The 14871-nt window shown below is 33.9% G+C and overlaps 2 protein-coding genes across 3 annotated transcripts; both read left to right on the forward strand.

The window, feature by feature from the left end:
* The first annotated feature begins 2981 nt into the window (after positions 1-2981).
* On the forward strand, positions 2982-7417 carry LOC139877442 (OVARIAN TUMOR DOMAIN-containing deubiquitinating enzyme 4-like). The gene is made up of 6 exons (XM_071864870.1): positions 2982-3186; positions 3780-4317; positions 4431-4552; positions 6224-6264; positions 6412-6510; positions 7149-7417. The coding sequence occupies exons 2-6, from the start codon at positions 3807-3809 to the stop codon at positions 7318-7320; spliced, it is 945 nt and encodes a 314-aa protein (XP_071720971.1). The 5' UTR covers positions 2982-3186; positions 3780-3806; the 3' UTR covers positions 7321-7417.
* A 3841-nt stretch (positions 7418-11258) lies between these two features.
* LOC139877334 (receptor protein kinase-like protein ZAR1) lies at positions 11259-14802 on the forward strand. Of its 2 annotated transcripts, none has more exons than XM_071864751.1 (3): positions 11259-11908; positions 12528-13194; positions 14112-14802. In XM_071864751.1, the coding sequence occupies exons 1-3, from the start codon at positions 11276-11278 to the stop codon at positions 14759-14761; spliced, it is 1950 nt and encodes a 649-aa protein (XP_071720852.1). In that variant the 5' UTR covers positions 11259-11275; the 3' UTR covers positions 14762-14802. The 2 variants fall into 2 exon arrangements, with proteins under 2 accessions (XP_071720852.1, XP_071720853.1); XM_071864752.1 differs by having other exon boundaries at positions 14118-14802.
* Positions 14803-14871: the final 69 nt, after the last annotated feature.

A 14871-nucleotide genomic window follows, 5' to 3' on the forward strand; every position in this document is an offset into this window, starting at 1 on the left:
TGAAGGTGATATTCTTCTTCATGGAGTTTAGGTTCTCGGACAGAAGCACCAGTGGCACGAATTTGATAATGGTTCGTGGTTATGTTCTTAACCCAGAATAGAAACAGTGAAGCAAAAACAAGTCATTCTAGTATGTCTTTCAATATGCAGAAGTATGGACATATATATACATATATATATATATATATATATATATATATATATATATATATATATATATATATATATATATATATATATATATATATATATATGTCCATACAATATAATTATTATAATATAAGACTTAATAATAATTAAAAGTAATCATACAATATAATAAATATATAATAATACTCAGTGGTTGACATGGAAGCACAGTAATTAGCACAATAATATCAAAATTTGATCAATTAGATACAGTTAGCAGCCGGATGAATTGGATTCTTCTACCGACAGTTTTCACGGACTGTGTATCGTGCGAAATCAGTGGCGGATAAAAGTCTTCGGAAAAATCCCAAATTTTTAGATTAACTATATTTATTTATTTTGGTCATTATGGTATAAAATTCGATCATAAATTATTAAATAAAAATTACATTAATTATTTACTCCCAACCCCTAAGTAAAATATAAAAATTTTAAAATTAAACAATTAGTTCCTAATTATACTTTTAATAGGCCTATAGTTTATATAACTCATTTTCGGATCACTGTTTATTTTAAAATTACATAAGTTTGAATTTAACTAGCTTAATATCAATCGGAACATCAAACGAGTATTACAATCATTTAATATTTATTTTTTAATATACTTTATTTATATATAGAGATACATTTTAAATAATAATAATTATTATAATATTCTATTTTTATTTTATTAATTTTTAATAACAACAACATATAATACTTCAAGTTATATTTTGAATTATTATTTATATATACATACACACATATCTATTTAAAATTAATTGTTCGTGAATCGTCGAGAGCAGTCGAAAGTCAATTGAATATATGAAACAGTTCAAACTTTTTGAGACTCAACATTACAGACTTTGCTTATCATGTCGAAACCATATAAAGATTAAGTTTAAATTTGGTCGGAAATTTCCGGGTTGTCACAATAAAAGCAAACATTTAAGAGCATTTGAAGTTGACCCTCTTGCATATTTCAAAGGCTTATTTACAGTGATCACAAGTGCATCAATTACTACTCAAATGTGATCAAGCAAGAGAAGATTCTATGATCTTATAGATATAGAATTGGGTTGTTGTAAACTTACTAATCAAAATCATTTATCTTGTGAGTTTACTTAATGTAATGTATGTCCTAGTATTCTCTTAGGATCATCATTGCAAAGTGTATAAGTCTTGTAACTTCAATTAGTAGAAGCATAGGCTAGCTTAGTGATCTACTTCCTTAAAGGGACTTAGGAAGTTGATTAATCTTATTTGGAGATTAATACTTGTCCAAGGTGAAGACAAGTTGATCTAGGTTGGAGTTGATCTTTCAAAGGGATAGAAAGATTAGGTTTGTTGTCTACCAAAGAAGTTGAAGACTTGTAAATCGGATCTCCACCGGGTTTGGAGAAAAGTGCTTAGTGAAGCAACAAATCCCGATTAGTGTAATCGGGGAGTGGATTAAGGTGGATTAGTTAACATCCACCCGAACCACTATAAATCCTTGTATCTATGTTCTTTACATTACTTCATTTATCACTGTGAACATATACACTACACACATCAAGTTTGAGCTGAGTTGGTTGATCAAAGTTAAATCGAATTTGGTGATCAATCGAAAAAGTGTTAAAAACGTATCAAGTAACTATTCACCCCCTCTAGTTACTTACATCTCGTATGCTAAATAGTAGCATCTTTTGTACTCCACGTCATTTACATAATAAGGGATGTCCGGAATGTCTTCGACAAGCATTGAGTTGAACAAACGACTGGTATATAAGACATTTAAGTCGTTGTTTGAACCCATCACACTAAAAAAAGCATGCCAAATCTAATTATCATACGAGGCAATGGCTTTAAGCAAAAAGTTGGGTGACGGTGATCATCTCGCATATATTGGCCTCTCCAAGCAACTGGACATTTTGCCCACGCCCAGTGCATACAATCTATGCTACCCATCATTCCCGGAAAACCATGAATCTCTTCATGAGCCGCGTACAATCTTCAATGTCATGCCTCGTTGGCTCTCTTAGGTAGTCATTTGCATACAAAACAATAATGATATTTTTAAAGTTGAGCAGAGACTCTCGGGCAACACGTTCGGACATTTGCAAATACTCATCCAACGCATCCGGTGTATAACAGTATCCTAGTTGACCTAGTGCGGCGGTAATATTCAAATGCGTACTAATACTCCATTTGCCACGTGAATCTTGTCTCATCTGAAACCATCTAAAATATGGCGGTAATGGATTTGCAGAGTAGCTTAGAATATCATCCGTAATTCTTTGAAAAACATGTTGCCGCATCCGGAACCGTTGTTTGAAATTTTCATCCGTATATTTGCGACCCTCGACAAAATAATCGTCCATTAACCGATCATGTGCACCATAATGATCACGACGTATGTAACAACGGGTATTTGCACCATCATTGCTTGAAGAATTAAGCTCATCTAAGGTGTAGAGCGTATAGTTTGTAGAATCGTCCGACGAACTCGAAGACGACATTATTATTAAATATTAAAAGACAAATATTGTTTGATATTGAATGAAAAATGAGAATAGATATAAAATGGTGAGGAAAAATGAGTGAGAGTGTAAATATTTATAGAGAAAAAAAATATAGAAAAACTAGCCGTTTAACGGCTAGTTTTTTGAAAATTCAAAATCAAACGATCAGATTTCACACCGTCGGTACCCGACAGTGTAAAACCAACAGCCGGTGTCTACCGACGTCGGCGTCGATTATCACCGACTGCGGAAAAAAACCCAATTGACAGCTTAAAGAAGTGACAAAATTAGGGTTTGAACAAGTGTTGACAATCACATGGTTGTATTAGAATAGAAGAAGCTTCAAGATAGTTCCATTCTTTCCTTCAATTCCATTTTATCTTGCTCTTCTTTGATTCCATTCCCCCATTTCAATTCATTTCTTCATGAGGCTATCCAATTTAATGCTATTATATATAAATAATAAATAAATATAAATATATAAATTAACTAGTAATATTCAGCTATTCAACAGGTATGTTCGTATCCCTTTTACAAATTTCATAAATTTGTACTGTATTACTTTACCCTTTATATTGATTTGATGACTTACGTTTTGACCCAATTGATTAATAAAAATCAATATTTTAATCAACTATGGATTATTATCCATTAAAGTTCTTTGCTTTTTGTGATCTTTTATTCTGATTCTGCTTGTTGATATCATCTGAATTGATAAAGTTTGGAACTTTATACATTTGTGATTGGTAATTTGATTTCTTTTATTAATTGTTGAACCGAAATTGTATATGTGTAACTTGATAATTTGTAGATTGAGAATTTTAGATAGTAGAATTAGGAAACTGATTCTTTTTAGGCCTAATCTGAATTAGGAATTGGAGGTTTTGATGAATTTATTAAATATAGATTATTAATTAGTATTTTTTTATTAATTTAGTAAATAGGCCTAATCTGAATGTAGTCACACTTTTCCCTTTTTTAATTATTAATTATTTTTTCTATTTTCTTTACCTACATTGATGTGAATCTTATGATATTATGCAGAGTGATATTATATATATTTTTTTGCTTTACCTTCATTGATGTGAACCTTATAATATTATGTAGAGTGATTGAACTTGTAGTCATGAAAACATGATATCCTGTGCGAAATACGTTCATCGTTCAATTGGGCCCCGCCAAACTGTGATGCCTCAATCTTTATCAAGTTCATGTTGTTTCCGTCTTCCTCTTGAATGTGTCAAACCTAGTTATGTTACAAAAACAAACGGTCAACACGCATTTATCAGTTCTCAACTTGCAAACCAAAGAAGCAACTTGCAGTCATTAACTATTAAAACTGCTATGCGATTGAGACGGGGTTCACAAAAGACTTGGTTTGATCTTTCGGGCGGGTCCCGAAATACAAGCTTACGGGTTATGTTACCGAAACAATCGATTATTTCGAGAATGAAATGGAGTTTGGTACCTGGGTCTTGGATACAAAGTTGTACGGCTGCTGGCTTTGTATTGGGATTATCGGTTTGTAATTCGTCTTCTGAACCGGTACACGCTGAAATGAAAAAGAACAAAGGAGATGAATGTAGTTCCTCTGTTACTAATTCTTCACATGGGAAGCAAGTGCACACTGATTATTCGGTTATAGGTGAGTTAAGCAGAAGTAGTAGATGTGTCAAAATGGGCGGGTCGGGTCAAAATGTGTGGATTTGGGTTGAATTTATTTTTTATTTTTAAATATATATATATTTTTTATTATAGGAATACCTGGAGATGGGAGATGTTTGTTTCGGGCGGTTGCTCATGGAGCTTGTTTAAGATCAGGGAAGCCTGCTCCTAATGAGAGCCTTCAAAGAGAATTGGCCGATGAGTTACGCGCTAACGTATGTTTTTAATTCCAGTACATATTTTAATATTAATATTAATATTAATGCTTATTATATTTTAATTGTTAGTTACTTGTGATATCACTTCACTTGGCAGTTGGTACCTTCCATATACCTATACCTGGCAATTGAGACCCATACTCTCAAATTTGGGTCCAATGGGTCAAGCTTTCGGGTTAAGTGGGTCTTGAAAAAAATTAGGCCTGATAATGTAAACCATAACTTAAAAAAATGTCCAATGGGGTCTTATAGAAAATATAAAAGAACTGGTCAAATGGGGTATCAAATCGTAAAGTTCAATATATAAAGACAGGCCCAACGGGTCTTGTGAATGGGTTAAATGGGTCGAGCATAACAAGTTACATCCGTCAATCATTTATGAAAACATTAATGGGTATATCAATTATTATGTATATTAATATTTTTTTACATATGTGTGATTAATATTAATAACTAATAATAAGTAATAATAACTAAATATAATAAATGTAAAAAATCAAATGTAAAAGTATATGACCCGTTTGGACCTAGTTGACACATTACCCGTTTCGACCTGTTACCTAAAACGACGCAACCTGACCCATTTGGACCGGTTTAAAACTTTTACCCGTTTGACCCATGACCCATTTCAACCCAAAACCGTTTTGACCCGTTACCCAAACTGACCCAACCTGACCTCTTAGCCAGGTATACATATACCATAGATCATTGTGCCGGTGTAATCATCTCATGATTATTAATCGGTCAATGTCGGTACACAATTTGTCTCCTTGACACAAAATCCAATTTATGATCAGTCAACTCCCATAATTGATAATTCCTTTATAGGTCACTCCCATTGCTCATGAACTTTGCAGAACTCGGAATTACTCGACGAGAACTCAGTTTTTGCAACTCGGGAATACCGGGTCAAACTCGGCCAAAACTCAAAATTACTCGAAAAACCGGTGTTAACTCGGCCAAAACGCAGGATTACTCGGGAAATCGGTCAAAACTCGGCCAAAATCGGTCAAAGTCAAACTTGATCAATATCTGAGTACTCGAGTTGCTAAGTAGTCCTTAAAAATAAGGGTTGGACAACTCGAAACTTGGAACTCGGGGAGAACTCGGTCGGACATGTTTGGGGATTTCTCGGCAACTCGGAGAGAACTCGGATGTTGACTTACGCCGATTTTTTAGTTTTTATAATATAAATTCTAATCTCATAGACTTTGACCGAGCTGCTGAGTTTTTGACCGACTTACCGAGTTGACTGAGAAATCCCCTAGTTGGCCGAGAAACATGGCCGTTGACCGAGTAACTTGGTCGTTGACCAAGTAATTAATCGAGTTGGGCACCGAGAACTCGGCTGGTGATCTAAACCGAGTACTCCTCAAGTAGCGATTTTTGCAACCTTATTCTTATGTACTTATAGATAGATGTCATTTTGGACTTGAATTAAGTTTCTGATTTATCTTAGATGATTGAGAGTTTCTATTATGTGGTTTTGCTATTAGTTTTTTTTTTCTTTACTGGTTCTATACTTTTAGCATCTTTCTTAGTGTCTCAAATACACATAAAATGGAAAATGTAAAAAGTAAACTGCCTGCACCACATTTTTTTTATTTATAAAAACTTGTTATGTTTTTTGCTCTGTAATATTATCTTTTGTGTCTTGCACTTTTGTAGGTGGCGGATGAATTTGTCAAAAGACGAGAGGAGACGGAATGGTGAGTTGTGTAGGATTTTTAATCCACCTCTTTACGTTGTTGAATGTTTTGTGTGCATGCGGTCTGTGCTTTTTAATATAAGACGAATGATCTGTATCAAAATTCTTTTTAAAGTAAGTTTATCGATTGTATTTAAACGTTGTTCAGGTTCATTGAAGGTGACTTCGATTCATATGTATCACAAATAAGGAAGACACATGTATGGGGTGGCGAACCTGAATTGCTCATGGCATCTCATGTTCTCAAGTAAGTCTTTATCTTCCACTCTCATACACACTTGGTCAAAATCGGTCAAAACTCGGTCAAAGTCAAACTTGGTCAACATCCGAGTATTCCCTCAGGACTCCCCCTAAAAGGTCCCGATAGAGTACTTCCCAGCTCATCATTTTTCATTTCAACTCATTTATACCTGGCAATTGAGACCTATACTCTCACATTTGGGTCAAATGGGTCAAACTTTAAGGTCAATTGGGTCTTGAAAAAAGTTAGACTTGACAATGTAAAACAAAACTTAAAAAAATGTCCAATGAGTGATTCTCCAACTTATCGGGTCTTGTGGAAAATGTAAAATAACGGATCAAATGCGTATCAAATCCTAAAGTTCAATAAATAGTGACAGGTCTAATGGGTCTTGTGAATGGGTCAAATGGGTCGAGCATAACAAGTTTCATCCATCAATCATTTATGAAAGCATTAATGGTTGTATCAAACATTATGTATATTAATATTTTTTTGAACCTGAAACCGTTTTGACCCATGACCCATTTCAACCTGAAACCGTTTTGACCGGTTACCCAAATCAACCCAAACTGACCCGTTTTCCAGGTATAGTTTTGGAGTTATGTTTTATGACCAACTAAATTACTTGTTCCATATCTACACAGAATGCCAATTACGGTGTACATGAACGATAAGGATTCAGGTGGTCTAATATCGATTGCGGAATACGGTCATGAGTATAGCAAGGAGGATCCAATCAAAGTACTGTACCATGGGTTTGGTCATTACGACGCGTTACATATTCCTGGTAAAAAGGATTCCCGGTCCAGACTTTAGAATTATACGATTAGTTCATTCTACAATAAACTGTTGTACTTTAGACATGATAATTTACATCCTTACAGGATAATAATAACATAACATTAACATTAACCATCACATTAATAAAATATTAGGTTTGTTCTACTCATCTGTTATATTATCAGCTGCTAAGATAGAGATGAATATACCAATGATTTATTGGGTATCCTGTGCAGTTGGCTGGATTTCATAAATTAATCTTGATTGCAAGATTCAAACTTTTATTGGGGAGTGGGCAATTACAAAGTTTTGATCTTTTTGCATTATGAACCACACCCACATGATTAAAATGTCAGCCTTTGCCCACAACATCAAAAAAGCAAAATGTGACTTGAAATAAATTTATCATTGCTATCCCCACTATGCCACTATGGTCACTTCACTTTGTAGTTAGCAACACACATTGCTAAGTAATATTCTCTTATGACATCATTGTGTTAATATTATCTTAGTTAGTTGTTAATTTGTTATTATTACTTAATAAACCTCAAAATTAAAACTTAAAGATTAAACATTACGGAGTATATTTATATTATACTAGTTCTTGAGGAAAATGGAAGCCCATGTTGAATTATCTAGATGAAAAACAGTTGACCAATAAAGTGTGCCAAATAAACATAACCAAAATTCAAATTGTAGTTACATGTAAAAAGATAGAACTGTAGAAGCCCGTGGTCATGGTGTGTAGTAATTGCATGCTTTTGAGATGACAGTACCTTCAAATGAATCCAAGTGGAAACTGAAAAGCATGATTTCTTGTCTTTTTCAGTGTCTTTTTTCCTAACACAAAATCAAATCCTATATTCCCAAAAAAAAAAAAAAAAAAAAAAAGTTACTTACAACTACCATTTTAACTTTTAAAGTGTAATGTTTTTTACATTCATTAATCAATTGAGAAAAACGAATTCTCTTTTCTATTTTAGATTAGAAGAAAGATTGTCTACATTTCGCTTCCCTCATAACTTGCAGGTACGAAATCGAGTATCGTTTTTGTATTAGATTTAACTAGTAAAAGTGACCCGCACGATGCCGCGTGCCTTTCGGGTTGCATATTATAGTTGGCGTATAGTAGCGTTATGTATTTACAGAATTAAAAACGTTTTGCTACGGATGTGTTTGGATACACGGGGTAAATACCTTGTATACATAATGGCCTGCGCGTTTTTAATGTCAGGAAGATTGCGTAAAAAGTGGAAACGGAATCATCGATATGACGTAGGTAGTTTGAGTTGTTTATTATACGCGTATATATATGTATGGAATATAGCCCGAAGTATTTACCGTTTTTTGAAAAACGTCTGTTTCGCATATAGTTAGTTCCGTTGAGGTCGGAAGATTATTTCGAGTTGAACGGTGGCGTCGGAAAAATTTAATTCGCGGCGAGCGAGAAGATATGCCCGTTTCAAAATATGGGTGGAGTTTACTGATTTGGGGGTTAAAAATGCAAAGTGGTAAAAGTTTGGGGGGACCCTTTTTTTTTCCATCGTGGTTTGGTTTTGGTTTTTTTTTTTTTTGCCAAAACGGCAAAAATCGTCGTGGGGTTTAGGATATATGTGATTTGGGGGTTGAAAATGCAAAGTGGTAAAAGTTTTGGGGGACCCTTTTTTTTCCATCGTGGTTTGGTTTTGGTTTTTTTTTTTTTTTTTTTTTGCCAAAACGGCAAAAATCGTGGTGGGGTTTAGGATCGTGGTTTGGTTTTGGTTTTTTTTGTCGTCGTGGGGTTTAGGATATATGGGTAATGGGTAATAATGTGTAGTAATTATTTAATCATGAAAATTAGGTTATTGTACAAGTTTATGGTAATCTGAATACTCATATTAATACCTGTTATGTAATAATTTTATGGCTTACAACTCAACAAGTCCTATTGTTAAACTTCTTTAATATATTCGCAATTAGTTATAACTACAAATGATTTGGGTGAATTACATATAGTTAAAACTTAAAAACAACTAGTCATTGTTTAAAGTGTGATCATTAGAGAAGGGTCACACCGAAAGCAAATTATCTCATGTTAGAGTTACCGTCCAAACAATCTTTTCTTAATGTTGGTGCTATGTAGCACTTAGAAGTATTACTAATAAGCATAAAAGTATAGTATAATCAAATAATGGTCACATTAAATTAAGGAACTGCAATGTATGATATTTTATGGATGTTAATGACACATCAAGTGTTAAATTTATAAAAGTCCTTTAAATCATAATATACAAAAATAATGAAAATTAATGACTAAACTACAATTAGGATCTCTATGAAGTAAAAAGTTTAATACTAATATTTAGATGAAAGGTGTAGACAAAATAGAAAAATGAGAAAACTAGACCCTGTGTTTTTTTATGTGTTCCGTTTTAATCTTAACGTTAACGACGAGATCACTTAAAACAGTCAACACCTACATAACAAGACATCCAATGTATATTTTCATTTACACCCCTTTAAAATTGGCTTTATCAAATATTTCCCATTATTCATTCAACATTTCTATAAGCTAACTCTTTCTAGTTTATCTTAAGTTGTTAGTATTATATACAATACAAATCATTATGTTCGATCATAATTTTTAAGTAGGTGCATTCAGGGAGGTGTCTGTTCGAGATATACAAATGCTCTTGTAAAAGTAATATTCTGTTTATTTTCGAGATTTTGTAATCAAAATGACCTCTAACTTAGGTAATTGTGTTAGAGGAATTTTCTTCTTCTTTAAGTCTTTTTACCCTCTTTGAATCGATAGCTAAACAAACACGGAGTATATAAATTTTTTTTTTCAGAATATCCGGTTCCTTCAAAATTTCAGCTCGTCTGATGACATATCTTATACACCCTCTAACACAACCATGGATGCGTTGATGTCTAACAAATCTAATCACTGTGGATTAAAATCATAATATGTAATTTACAATAGTCGGAAATCAAATTAAATTATACTTTTAATTGTTTGCGAGGAAAATGACATGTTATTAGAAAACAAAAAAGATGTTGCGGTAAAAATAATTATCATGAGATAATCTCAGTGGCTGCAGTGGTAAGGTAAAATGATCAGAAATTGTTAGTAGATAACCTGTTTAGACCATTTGTAATGCATCGTGAAGGCTTCGAATGTGACACCATCACGCCACAATGCGGCATGATGGAAGACAAATATTGTTGGAGTGATCATTCCATCACGGGTATCATTTTAAGCGTGAATATATATGGCGCAATCACAAAATTTCATTTAATAAATCAAAATAAATAAACCACTTCACACATTAAAAGTAATGGGACCCATACCCTATCGGACAATCATCGCACAATACCATTACAAATTTTATCACTCCATCACACTATCACACTGCCACATCAGCACTATACTTCACAAAAATACTCATCACATCCCATCACGCTATCACCATTATAAATGATCTTAAAAAGCGTACAGTTGAGTAAATTAGATTTTTCTTATTCGAGTAGCTTGAACATATTTGTTTTTTTGTGTGATGTATAGTGCATGTTAACTTAGGAGTATGTTGCAAGGATACACATTATCAAAACTCAATTAGCGAAGTTGTATGTGAACTTTTTTTAAGCTACAATGTCTAACATAATTTGTGAGCTGACTTATTTTAAGATGACCAGCTGATTTGTGAGTACCAAAGTGAAGTTGAGTAAACAAAGTGGGCCTAAGTGAAAGTTATAGCCTGTAAGCCACATGTCCCAAAGCTCTTTTATATAAAACACCAAAAAACCATAACAATTCAAAAAAGACCTTCTAAACCCCCATGTTACTCCACTTACCAACCTCGATTAATCCACCCTTAAATTCAAATTTTCACACACTAAAAACACCCGAGATAACACACACACACACACATTGCTAAATTGTACTCAAAATTACAATCATGATTCCTTAATCACAATTTCAAAGGAAAAAATGAATCCCGTTAAAATTATGATTTGGTTATACATTCATTATATCACATTCAGTGTATCTATATCTATATCATCATCATTAAACTCCGATGGTTTATCACTACTAGCACTTAAAGCCGCCGTCACCCGTGACCCCACCAAAACTTTAACCACCTGGTCAGAAACCGACGCAACCCCATGTCACTGGACCGGCGTTTCTTGCAACTCCGACCACCGTGTCACCACCGTATTCCTCCCCAATAAGAGCCTCTCCGGCTACATTCCGTCCGAGCTCGGGGCACTCATTTTTCTCCGGCATCTATCTTTATCAAATAATAACTTCTCAAAACCCATCCCAGATCATCTTTTTAATGCTACGAATCTTTTGTCTATTGATTTATCGGGTAACTCGCTTGCCGGAGCTTTGCCGGAAAATATCAACAATGTTAAAGGTCTTACCTTTTTGGATCTTTCTTCAAATTTGTTAAGTGGGTATTTGCCGGAATCATTAAGTAACCTTACTAACCTTGCTGGAACGGTTAACCTATCGTTTAATCAATTTTCCGGTGAGATTCCGGCGTCTTATGGATTGTTTCCGGTGATTGTTAGCTTAGACCTCCGGTATAATAACCTCAGTGGAAAAATACCGCTGGTTGGTTCGCTGCTTAATCAGGTATGCTAAAGAACAAATTCTCTAGTATTTATTACTAGCACTCAGTATAATTTAATTTGGATTTCTATTTTGTGTGCATTTATATTTTATACCCAAATAAATTATGTTATTCTATTTTATTATCTTCTTTAAATTTAACATTTTGAGGCATGTTAAACGAGAAGTTATTTGGTAGTAAAAATTACTCTATTTATGTAGTATATTAATTTTAAACTTATATATATGAAATTGTTTTGTGGTTTGTGTATATAAAGAAATACCAACACAATTATTGTACATTTTAGTCATTAACTGCTAGTTGCGTGTCTTGCTTGGGCTATTTTGTGACGTTAAATTCGACAAATTAAAAAATTTAGAGTTTATATAGCATTTTATGTGTATCTTGTTTGGGCTATTTAGTCATTAATTGCTAGTTGTGTGTCTTGTTTATTTTATTTATATGCATAATTCTAAATTATCATTTCCTTTAGATGGTATTATGATCATGAATATAGAAAAATGATCCATGTGAGACACAAAACAGTATAAAAAAATTGATTACTATAAGTAATAAGTGAGCGAAATTTTTTTTTTTTTTTTAGTTTAGAGTATAGACTAAAAATTTGCATGTTTAATACAGGGACCAACAGCATTTACAGGTAATCCATATCTATGTGGGTTTCCATTAACAACACAATGCTCCGACCCGGAAGCTCAAAACCCGAGAATCTTATCTAACCCCGATACTCCAAAAGATCCGGGTTTGTCAACCGGGTTATCGGGTAAACCCAATTCCGGGTCAGTAACAGTTCCTTTAATCTCAGGTGCAATTGTGCTTATAGGGGTATTGTTCATCTCAATGTGGGTATACAAGAAAAAGTGCAAGTTTAATGAGGGTATTAAAGTAGGAAAAAAGGAAATTGAAAAAGAACAGATTAATGTAATTGTGAATGATCACGAAGGGCAAGATGGTAAATTTGTAGTAATGGATGAAGGGTTTAGTTTAGAATTAGAGGATCTGTTAAGGGCATCAGCTTATGTTGTGGGAAAGAGTAAAAATGGGATAGTGTATAAAGTGGTTGCGGGCCTGGGTTCGGGCGCGGCGGTTGGTGTCGTGGTGGCGGTTAGACGGTTGAGTGAGGGTGACGGTGTGTGGCGGTTGAAGGAGTTTGAGGCAGAGGTGGAAAGTATTGGGAGAGTGCAACATCCTAATATTGTGAGATTAAGAGCTTATTATTATGCAAATGATGAGAAGCTTTTGGTTTCGGATTTTATTAGCAATGGTAGCTTGTACTCCATGCTTCACGGTATGTACATTTTTTATATGAAACGTCCATGTTCCTTGATTAGATAATGTTACAAATCTATACATTCACTATAGAAGTAGGAAAGTTATGTTGCTTTCATGTTTAGTTCAAAATGTTCAATTCCTAGTTGAATCTCGCCCTATAACTTCAAGTGGTATAGTACCATGAAGGCATGAACACATGTTTGGTTTAGTTCCAAATTATGTCATTATTTTTTATAAAATGCAAACGTGTGAATGTTATGGTACATGAGATAAAAAAGATTTGTTGTATCTTGTTTTGGTAAGGCATGATCAATCATGTTGCTCCTTTTCTGAATTTGTTGCAGTTTGTTATGGTATGTACTAAGTGAAACCATGCCCACAAATGTACTAAACGTGTACATTTGACTATTTGAGAATAGTTAAATATGTATACTATATTTATCATTAGTTTCATTGTTATTTCACACGTTTCATTCACTTTTTTAGTATTTGATTACAAAGAATTGATATAGTCCCTCCTTGTAAAAGGGTTATAAAAGTTGCTAACTTTTTGATTTAATTTGCAGAAAGTTGTTTTATTTAAGCACATGTAGGATTTGGGACTCTTTTTTTAAAACTGTTTTGAGACATTTTATTTGCACTTAACCTCTTGATACTACCTATTGATCTCATCAGAATAAAGTGCAACTCAAATAAACCTATGTTACTATATGAAATGGACCCCTTTCACATAATGTTAAAATATAAGTCTATAAATCATGTGATCTGTTTGAAAGAGACTCAACAGCTAAAATGCTTAGGACCACTCATACACATTTGTTTTTAAATCTAGTGATATAGTGAGTTGTACCTTATAAAATGGCACTTGTATAATGTTTTTATGCTTCAGATTCCAGTTTGTACTGATTGTTTGTTTGGTTTTTTTTATGTAAGATATAGGTGGGCCAGCAAACCCGTTACCACCGTTATCATGGGCCTCAAGGTTAAAGATTGCTCAAGGGACCGCAAGAGGTCTAGCCCACATACACGAATGCAGCCCTCGAAAACATGTTCACGGAAATATTAAATCATCAAAAATCCTTCTTGATGACGATTTGCAGCCTTTCATATCTGGATTCGGGCTTAACCGTCTCGTGTCATCAACCATCTCAAAATCAACATCCCGAAAGCTTAATAATTCTAGCCAATTAACAATCACGAGTTCAAAAAACTCATCATCTTCATCGTCATCAAATGTGCACTATGTGGCCCCAGAGGTGCGGATTTCGGGCCAAAAACTTGGCCCAAAATGTGATGTCTACTCTTTTGGGATTGTGTTGTTGGAAATGTTAACGGGCCGGGCTCCTGATGGTGATGGGCTAGATAATAATGGGAAAGGGCTAGAGAGTTTTGTAAGAAAGGTGTTTCGAGATGAAAGGCCGTTGTCCGAGGTTATTGACCCGGTACTTTTGCAAGAAGTTCATGCTAAGAAACAAGTGTTGGCTGCGTTTCATATTGCGCTTAATTGCACCGAAATTGATCATGAGGTTCGACCAAAGATGCGTATGGTTTCAGATAGTCTTGACCGCATCAAATTGCAGTGATTTTTAGTTTAAGTTTATATGTGATTAACTTAATTAAGAGTAGTAGCAAAGAAAAATGATTCTTAAAAGGTTGTTCCTTTTGAGTTTTTGATCTTTAGAAGTTGCTTTTT

Source organism: Rutidosis leptorrhynchoides, chromosome 11 (assembly GCF_046630445.1).
Source record: "Rutidosis leptorrhynchoides isolate AG116_Rl617_1_P2 chromosome 11, CSIRO_AGI_Rlap_v1, whole genome shotgun sequence".
Lineage (NCBI taxonomy): Eukaryota > Viridiplantae > Streptophyta > Magnoliopsida > Asterales > Asteraceae > Rutidosis > Rutidosis leptorrhynchoides.

Coding starts and splice junctions, on each gene's coding strand:
- LOC139877442 (XM_071864870.1), top strand. CDS start 3,807: ATGATATCCTGTGCGAAATACGTTCATCGTTCAATTGGGCCCCGCCAA. Junction 4,318..4,430: donor CACTGATTATTCGGTTATAG/GTGAGTTAAGCA, acceptor TTTTTATTATAG/GAATACCTGGAGATGGGAGA. Junction 6,511..7,148: donor ATGGCATCTCATGTTCTCAA/GTAAGTCTTTAT, acceptor ATATCTACACAG/AATGCCAATTACGGTGTACA.
- LOC139877334 (XM_071864751.1), top strand. CDS start 11,276: ATGATTTGGTTATACATTCATTATATCACATTCAGTGTATCTATATCT. Junction 11,909..12,527: donor TTGGTTCGCTGCTTAATCAG/GTATGCTAAAGA, acceptor TGTTTAATACAG/GGACCAACAGCATTTACAGG. Junction 13,195..14,111: donor CTTGTACTCCATGCTTCACG/GTATGTACATTT, acceptor TTTTTATGTAAG/ATATAGGTGGGCCAGCAAAC.